Source organism: Cladophialophora yegresii (assembly GCF_000585515.1).
Source record: "Cladophialophora yegresii CBS 114405 chromosome Unknown aczIN-supercont1.2, whole genome shotgun sequence".
Lineage (NCBI taxonomy): Eukaryota > Fungi > Ascomycota > Eurotiomycetes > Chaetothyriales > Herpotrichiellaceae > Cladophialophora > Cladophialophora yegresii.
Genome location: NW_006913046.1, coordinates 1 through 9,626, shown reverse-complemented (window position 1 = coordinate 9,626; position 9,626 = coordinate 1). Strand labels below are relative to the sequence as shown.

General features: G+C 50.2%; 2 protein-coding genes across 2 annotated transcripts; both read left to right on the top strand.

Moving 5' to 3' along the window:
- A1O7_01931 (uncharacterized protein) lies at positions 1–2,243 on the top strand (the record flags this gene model as incomplete). Its single annotated transcript, XM_007755967.1, has 4 exons — positions 1–964; positions 1,027–1,161; positions 1,212–1,305; positions 1,355–2,243. 4 exons carry the CDS (start codon positions 1–3, stop codon positions 2,241–2,243), a joined length of 2,082 nt encoding a protein of 693 aa, XP_007754157.1.
- Positions 2,244–4,179: 1,936 nt separating this feature from the next.
- On the top strand, positions 4,180–5,294 carry A1O7_01930 (uncharacterized protein; the record flags this gene model as incomplete). The annotated part of the gene is made up of 2 exons (XM_007755966.1): positions 4,180–4,683; positions 4,809–5,294. 2 exons carry the CDS (start codon positions 4,180–4,182, stop codon positions 5,292–5,294), a joined length of 990 nt encoding a protein of 329 aa, XP_007754156.1.
- Positions 5,295–9,626: the final 4,332 nt, after the last annotated feature.

Below are 9,626 nucleotides of genomic sequence, written 5' to 3'. Positions count from 1 at the left end.
ATGGACAGCACCCGTCATGAAGACGAAACGGATGATCCGATCCCGAGGGAATCCCAAATAGATCAGATCCTACGCCGGAAACGCAAGGCGCGCAAAGCCCGCGTGTGCTACCCTTGCAGGCAGAGGAAGGTGAAATGCGACTATGGAACTCCATGCCAGCGCTGCATAGACCGAGAGCATCCCGACTTATGTTCCTATCAACAGCCACCAAAAGCACGATCGCTCGATCCCACCTTTACCTCATCTCCGGCCGAAGTTGCTAGACCAGTGGCTGCCGAAGGACGGTCGCCAGAAGACAGGACTTTATGGTCGGAGCTGGAGAGCGTCAAGGCTCTACTACAAGATGTACAAGGCAAGCTCCAAAGCAAAACGACTTCTCAAACGCAGGCTGCAAGCCACCCTGCCGAGCAAGACCCAAGAGATGTGCATCGGACTCCCTCTGGGGTGCAAGCTCCAACTGCGCTCCTTGGAGACTTTGTCCATATAGGGCGTCACTCTGTTCCCGCCATGGTCATGGCATTAGGCACCAGAAGCGACGAGGTAGCTGTGCAAGACATCATTGGCAAGAGTGCCCTGCCCCTTTTCGGCTTAGATAACGAAAGCGCAACATATCCGTTTGTCGATCTTTGGGGTTTGCCTACGGGTTCCTCCACACGTGTTCACGAGATTTGTAAAATCGTACCCTCGGACGCTGAATGCTTCCAATTCCTTCGCCAGTATCGAGATGTTGCTCATATTCTGTACCCAGCAGTAGTCGACATTGACCAGCTGGAGGCGGACTTGACCCAGTTCCTCATCAGCCGATCCAGCCAACAATTGCCAATCGACAACTACGTCAACGCATCATCGACCGTTTACGGGAAGAGCCTGCACTGGCTCAGTCTCATGTTTGCTTGCCTTGCATCTGGCTGTCAAGCTTCCTCGCTCCCCCGAAAGGAACGTCATCTAACCTCTCAAGTCTACGGTATGCAACAGCCCCCTCTTTCGGATTCTGCTACCGCACTTCTAGGCTGACGACAGACACAGTGTGTTGCGCTTACGAATGTCTCCGGTGTGTCAATTACCTTTGCCATCCGACGGTGTTGGACATACAGTCGCTGTTGGTTCTCGGAAATGTCATCGCAAACAATATGAATGCCGGTGTTGCCTGGTCGTTACTAGGTAACGGCATTCGCTTTCGTGGCGCTGATTACGGTTCTCACCTTCAATAGGGCTGACGATTAGATTAGCAATTACCATCGGCTTGCACGAAGCCACCGATTCACCTGACCACTCGACTGAGATGCATTCCCGACGTGAACTCTGGTAGGCGTCGTCAATCTTTCCAAGGACTGAAGATACTGACGTTCAGTAGGTGGCGGATTCTTTGGCAAGACAGTTTGCTGTCAATTACCTTCGATCGCGCCCCGTCAAGTTTCATGTTCGCCTCCGCACAATCTCAGCAGAGACAAGCTTCCGCCATGACAGACATGTCGTACGTCGAGTGCATGAAGAGCCTTTGCAGTACTGGGTTGCATATCGTCCAAGAGCGCTCAATCTCATCAGATCTGCACTGGGAACCTTCGAACATGCTCAAGGTGCAAGAAGAACTCGCCGATATCTTGAGACACGCAGCACCGCACCTACGGGACGTCACCAACTGCCGCTCGATTAGGGACCAGCTCGAGCATTGGTGTTTTGATCTCCACATCTCATTTTTCACTTCGGAGGTGTTCCGTCCGCTGCTAAAGCATCAGAAACCGAACGCAGAGCAGCTGATCCAGCTCCGAGACATCTGTATCGAGAGCCTGGCCAAGACGGTTCATGCATTCCTGGGACTTCAGAACGTGGCATCAAGCGTCAAGACTTCCTGGGCGGTCCTGCAGAAGGCGCTCAGTTCTGCTTTGATGTTGAGCATATTGCAGGAACCGTTAAGGGATAAGCTTGTGAAGACTTTGCTGGACGGTTTCATGGCTGTCATGATGGATCTGAACTCCGGCCTTGGGCCTTCTGAGCTGCCGGCGCCCCTGTCTCGGTCGATCGCTGCGCTGCAGCGGCTCCTGGCTCTGCCTGCGAACGGTAACCTCAGCGCAAGTCGAATAGTCCACCATCAGCTGGAGCCAGGCCAAGACATCGAGGAACTCGCGAACAAAACGAAATCACCACACTCAATGTCGTCGTCGTCGCAAAGTGGAGGGTCGCCGTACACCTTGAGGGACAGTATCCTTTGGGGAGGTCCAGGTCATGGTATGACACCAGGATGAATGTCTCGGCATCGCCTCAATCCTCAATGGGTGTCTCAGCGCTTGGGACTGCGACGGTTCAAGCCTCTCGGCGTCTTGTCTACGTATGTTAATGCATAATGAACGAAACTTCTGGATTTCCAATTCTGCGCTGGCTGGGCCGACGAAAGTCACAGTTCTCTTCAAGGGCCAGTCATGACTTCACGTTTGGGCTCTCATCCCAACGTCGTGTCAATTTCAGCAACCAAGAGTCGAGTTTGAGGCAAGCTGTCATCATTGCCTGCCGAGCACAAGCACCGAGATGTTGCACACCACCCATAGCTAGGAAGCAGCATTGCTCGAGTTCACATTTGCTCACTTCCGATAGCACCGATCACGCAATTCGAATAAGAGATGGTCTCTAGGTCCCGCAATGACGCGTATGTGTTTGGTCACCCACTCAAGGTGTTGCTCACGGTTAGGGCTTGCATGCTTTAATCTCCTCATACTTCAAGGAGCGAGATAAATAAGTGGAGGGATCTTCTCTACGCCCATCTGATCAGCTTAAAAGGCACACTGAAGACAGTTCAAACCGGTGTGAAAATAAGCAAATAATGTTGGTGCCTTTGGCTTGCGATAACACAAAGGACTTGACCTGCAAAATTACCTCCAGACTTGATGATCTTTCTAGAGATGTCTAACATATAGTCATCATAGGCACGCGATACAGCAGCGTGCCCGAACCTACCACGCCACGGCTGTCGGCAGTGCGGTCCACGCGCCCTCATGACCTAGCCTCCCACCACTCTATTTCCAAGCAGGCTGCGGACAAGGATGAACCTACCTGGGCTTCCGGCGTAGCCATGCCGCCACAGCAGGAAATCGAAGAAAGGAGGAGACAGCGATCGAGGGCAAGATCCGAAAGGTGCCGTCGGAGTTGTGGGCTCATAATCTGTTTCGAGGTTGTTTGAACAACCTGAAACCGCTCATGGACCCGATGAGGTCGTTGGCTCCTGGTTCATACTAACCGAAAAGCGAAATTCGGGCTAGCGAGGGGCTGGCACGAAATTGATACTGAGTCAGACAGTGTTGCAAGGGAGGCTGAGACTTTGTTTAGTCTTCAGTGGCATCGAGCAATGGAGGTTCTGACAACATTGACATTCAGGAGCGAGCGTCGCTTGGTCATCATGAGGGCGCGGATCACGTTCGAATTGATTGATTTTGGGGTTGATTGTCGGGCTCTCCAGTGAGGATGTGAGAGTTGAGGATCCGATCTCCCACGAAGTGCGCAGGGCTGTTCCAGACCAGCATTTGCAGAAGGCTCCGAAGCGTATGAACAGTGATTCTTCAAGGTCAAGGCTTGTGGCTCTTAAGCCTCGAGATTTTCCGACGAGCCACGTGCTGGATGCTGCTCTATCGCCACAGACCAACAGCTCCAAAGTGCGGAACCTCGCGAGGCACTCCACGAATGTGGCAGTAATTCGTCGAAAATGCGCCGTTTGTGACCTCATTTGAAGTTCTTTTCAGATAGGGACAGTGCCGGCCACCAGTAAGTAACGACGTGTGAGTTGAGCGCGGCAGAATAGCGCCCATATGCGAGTATCCACTGATACGACTGGTTGTTCTGGTTTCTAGAACGCCATGCTCTGCGACTGGAAATGCGGTTTGTTCCCGGGCTCGCTTCGCGTGCTGGAGGATTACCCGCGATCGTCGTAGGGTCTTTGCAGTATTTTGATGTCTCGTGGTGTTTTCAAGCCTTCTGATACGCTTACCAAGGGCTAGCCTCAATCAACGGATGAGCGCGATTGGAGCGCCAAGCAATGCTCGTAAGTGGCGGACGATAATCTGGACCGGGGAAGGCCGCATAACGGCATGAATGAAATGCTGCAGGAAGATATATAACATCGCGACAGTAGCAACCGGAAGTGGCTTGCCTTTTCGTGAGCATCCCAGAAGCTTTTGAGATCAGTACCCAAACATGAAGGCCCCGATTGTGGTCCTTTGCTGGAGCTTCGCAGCAACCGTCGTCGCACAAAATCAAACCCAGGCCCAGTGCCTTCAGTCATTCAATGGGACCATTGGAAATGGTACGGTGGGCTCCGAGCAGCAAGTCAGCAGCCTCACTGTGCGCACCGTCAACTCAACCGATGCGAACCAGGGAGTCGCTGTCGACGAGCAGTATTTCTACTCCATTGACAACTATTCAATCACCAAGCACAACAAGACCACAGGAAGGCCACTCCGGCAATGGTATGGAGGACCCGATGGACCGATCATTCACCTTGACGGCGGTGTTGTCATTAACGGAACCCTGTATGCGCCTCACTCAAATTATCCAAATTTCCCGGAGACGTCGTCGGTCGAGGAGTGGAACGTGACAACAATGGAACACATCAGATCGCACTCGTTCGGCATCTATCGCGGGAGCTTGACATGGGTCGATCAGGACAGCACAGGGACGTGGTACGGAACATTCGCCAATGTAAGTCTGTATATTCGAGACGAAAGCGAGCGGCTGCTTTGTCGATCTGCTTGTCTCATCAGCCAACTCCTACCTTTCCCGCAAGCAGCAGTTAAGCTTTCTGTGCTAACACACCGGGTCTGCAGTATGACAGAGTCCAAGCCGGGCAGACACAACCATACGGGTTGAGCATCAACACGCAGCTTGTACGCTTTGCTCCAGGCCCAGAATCTCCCTTTCAGTATGTTTCCCAATCTTGGATCTTTCCTGAAGAGCTGGTATCGGCGAATTTTGCACCAATGTCCAACTCTGGTGGCAGCTTTGCTCCCGATGGTTGGCTGTACATCACTGGCCACGACGCGAGTGCGGCGTACGTCTTGCAAATACCGGCTGCAGGTAGTATCTTGATCTGGGTCGCGACAGTAGATCTGCCGAGTATCGCTGGTCAAGGGATCGCTTGGGACAGGAGTGCTCGCGCGCAGGGAGGTAACGGAACGCTCTACGGGATCAGTCGCGAAAGTAGGCAAGTCGTGGAGATGAGGGTTCCGCTGCAGGGATGCAGGCCTAATACGGATCTACCGGTTGGGATGGTGTTGGCGCCTGAAGACTTTGTTGATACAAGCTCAGATTGAGCTATCAAATAGAAAAGGGATCCTCTCCGCACCTGGATCACGCTATTTAGCGCGCTGCGACCAAAAGGGACTGCAACCTCATGCCGAGGCGATCAAATCTGCTATCAGCACCAAACCATCAGAACCGCTTGTCAATACTCTGCACCAATTCCAGACTTTTCTCTCATTCTGATGCGTCGCAGTCCTCCTTGCCTCTTCGCTTGTCTTTGGCTCTCGGGTGTACTCCTGTCATCCTGTCCGCATGCTACACTATCATCCGCCGTTGAGGACCTGCATCCTTCGAGGCTGCGAAGGATCACACCGTCCCGGAACATGGTTGTTATGCTAATATGACTCTCAGTGATGCACTCCCGACCGCCACTCGACCCTAGCAGTCCTCGTTCCACTGCTTTTTCCGAGCAATACTGGCACTTTTGTCCGAGGTCAGAAAAAGCACTCGACGGTCGGTTTCGCTGCTAGGCTCATCACTTTTCGCACGCTAGGAATGTGTCTTACAAACCATCGGTAGGTCCCTGATGTTCTCCAAACCTACTCAGTCAGATATCTTTGTCGAAGGATCTGGGTCTTTAGACGATGATGAGACCTGAGATGATTGAGGCTGACCTTTTCCGCCGAGTGAGGGGGGTTCGTTGTAACTAATTTTGCCTAGTTTACAAGTCAGATCGACTTATCGAAGCCTTTTAAAGGTACCATTGTCCCTGGTTTAGTTCTGCAAGATTGAATCGGCCGCCTAGGACAGATCAAGTCGTGGAATCACTGCAACAGTATGTGGAAAACCTCGTCCCAATCAGGATTCGCTTGCTGAGGTTCAGCCAATGGAAAGAGATTCATGCATAAGCCGAACACGACTGGGGCACTTGAGTGGCGAAAACTCGCAAAATTGATATCAGGATCCCAATCATATTCAAGAATGAACGAAGCAGGTCGATCAAGTCAGACGATTTCAAACAATCAGCAGCGCTGCAGGCCCGTGCTTAAAGTTTGACGCTTCGAGGAGGTGGAAAGCCCAGTGTGCTTGATACTGGACGTGCGTCTGGGTTTTGGGTATGGTGGTCAGCTACTGAGATCGGCAGTGACTGCTGCCATACCGAATAGTATAGCCAGTATTTTCCACAGCTTTCCTGCTTTCATCCCGGATGATCCATGGCTTCTTCCTTGACCCATTGCTGACATGACCACCCTCGACTTCTTTCCTTGCCCTGGGCAAGAATACCGAGTTGAAGGTCAAGGTAAATGTAACACCCGCTGGCGCAACACCCAAAAGGTGCACCTAGGACCCTGAGCAATCAGAGGGCGAGGATGGCCCTCCTACATCATCTTTACCATTGAAGCACCACTATACTATAAAAGGCGAAGCACATTTCAATGGGTATTGCCTCGTACAGGCGGGCGCACAGGCCGGCGCACAGGCGGGCCGGGGCTCGCGGACCGAGGCTGTGGATGACGCTGCGGATTGAGGCTTACAAGGTTGAGGTTTACAGGTAGAGGTCTATTGAGAAAATACATTAGTCTATTTTAGTGAGCTGTAACACAATCTGGACCTTCGATATCCAATGGCTGTGTGGAAAAATGCTGACAGAAATGCTACCGTCGTATGACCCACTCGTCGCAGAGGTTTGAAAGCACCTACAGCCTGCTGAATCCTGATACCAACGCCGTTGAGTCCCACCACGCGAACGAGGACACCGCCGTTGAGTCCCACCACGCGAACGAGGACATAGGGGCGTTTCAAGAGATCATCCAGCATACGTCGGTGGCCGTGGATGATCAGGATGGTTTCCCTGCGCAGGCAATTATCTGCCCACAACATAAGGTCTATATAAAGAGGCTGCTCTTGTCCTTTTTTGAAAGCCATAGAATCATTCGGTCTGAAGTCCAAGTTTCCACAGATCAACGCCAACCGCCTTTCTTCAATCTATCATCAAATCTAATCCGGCATCAATTCGACTTGAGAAGATTGCCCCTCCCTCGCCAGGTCACTTCAACTTCAGTATACCGCGAAACATGTTATTTGTTACGAACCGACCTTCATGCGGCCTGCCGGGCCTGGCACAGAAGGGAAGGTCAAGCGAGGAAGTCAGCCTCGTTGGCAAGGCTGACTCGGGTCACGTGATACCCCAAAAAGGAAATAAGCCGTTGCATATGTTGCATCGTTGCAGGGCATGGGGCCGCAACGGAGGCAACCATGCAACGCCCAGACTTTCCTAGATAGGAAAACTACCTGTGTATATAGTCACAGCTAGATACACTTCTATAGGAGGTGTAGTCAACTTCAGTTAACATTACGCTTAAGGAGATACAGTATAAGTGCTGTGTCCCGTCTGACGATCCGTTCGACATTGACCTCTACTCTACCCCCGATACTCAAGAACCCTGAGGGTTACCTGTGTGCTCATGTGTCCTTATACACGCTGCGCGGAGGCAATTCTTAATAACTATAAAGATAAAGAGAACTTTTATATATACTAAAGTGTATAGCTAACCACGGTACGGATTAAGCAACTCCCGGAGTAATTAGAATAGATCCTGGAAAGGCGCCGATAAGGAAATAGTATTAACATGATGGTAGAAACACTAGGCACTATGGAAACTATAGTCGATGAGCGAGGCAACAACGAATATATTGCGGAATATTTTGCATACTGCGACACCACCTGCAAGCACTACTACACGGTATATACACACTTATTTAACATTAACCCGGAATACCTACACACAGCCATACCATTATACATATATAATAAGATAATACAACGAAACCTAATGTATGAACGATAAAAATGCACATGGAGACGACATCTACACCTCCATTTCCCTAAGCAAGAACTTAATATGGTCACGGGACTGTTATACAACCCGGATATAGTTAAAGCCGTTGTAGATAAACGATCTACCGCAGACTATATCGCCGAATACTTTACATGTTGCGATTACAGCTGCGAGTATAGAGAAGAAGCGCACCTTCACATCCACAATATTAACCTAGATTACAGCGATATCGCGCTAACACCAGATTAACACAGTTTATTACTAGACTGCGAGAATAGAGATTATTAGTAGGACCTATAGCCCTACCGACACTTACTAAAAAACTTATAGGCACTAACCTGAAGAGGCCAGATCAGTTGCTAAAGTTGCCTCAGATAACCACTGGATTATACCTAATCCTGTTAGATATCCGGAAAGAGCATCTCGTCTTTAAGGCATAGCTCGCTGGAGTCGACATTAGGGTTATAATCGACAGTAGCGCTAATAGTAACTATGCTAGCAGAGAAATTACTAAACAACTAGCCAGGTATCAACGAAAGAAACCACTACCCTATACCCTATTAATGGCTGATGGTAGGACGGCTAGGATGGTATAAGAAGAGCTTCGAAATATAGCCTTTATAATCGGACAATATAAAGAGACGATTACCCTTAACATCACTAAGATCCCAACGTACGATGTCGTGTTAGGTATAATATAGCTTTATAACTACAACCCCTATATCGATTAGCAAAAAAGGAAAATTACATTTTCGTTATATAGTACGAATAAGAAAAAGGGAGATCGATCACCTCTAAAGGCCCCTATCGAAGAAAGAGCGATAATGGTGCGACCGCAGGGAAGAAATACGCTAGCTGGCTCTAGTGTCACGAAGATTCCCCCGGAATACAAAGACTTTAAAGACATCTTTAAAGAGCGCGAAGGATTGGCGGCGCTACCGGAACACAAGCTATAGGATCACGAAATACTAATCCAGGAGGGCAAGGAGCCCCGACACACCGGATAGCTGAAGAGGCTATTCTAAAAGGAAGAGGAATTCCTTAAGGATTACGTAGAGAAACTCGAGGCCAAGGGCTTTATACGTAAATCAACATCACCTATCTCTCATGGAGTGCTTTTCGCACCTAAGAAAGATGGAGGACTACGCCCTTGTATCGACTTCCGACCACTCAACGAGATCACGATCAAAAATAGATACCCACTTCCACGAATCGATGACACACAGGACCGACTCCTTGGAGCCAAGTACTTTACAGCACTCGACATTAGGGACGCCTACTACCGAGTACGGATGAAAAAAGGAGAAGAGTGGAAGACGGCATTCAAAACCAGATGGGGACTCTAGGAGTATCAGGTAATGCCCTTCGGATTAACTAATGCTCCCGCCTCGTTTTAAAGTTTGATCAACGATACGTTGAAGGACTTCTTGGACGACTTCGTGGTAGCGTACCTCGACGACGTCCTAATCTTCTCGAAAACGTATAGGGTTAGGGTTAGGGTTAGGGTTAGGGTTAGGGTTAGGGTTAGGGTTAGGGTTAGGGTTAGGGTTAGGGTTAGGGTTA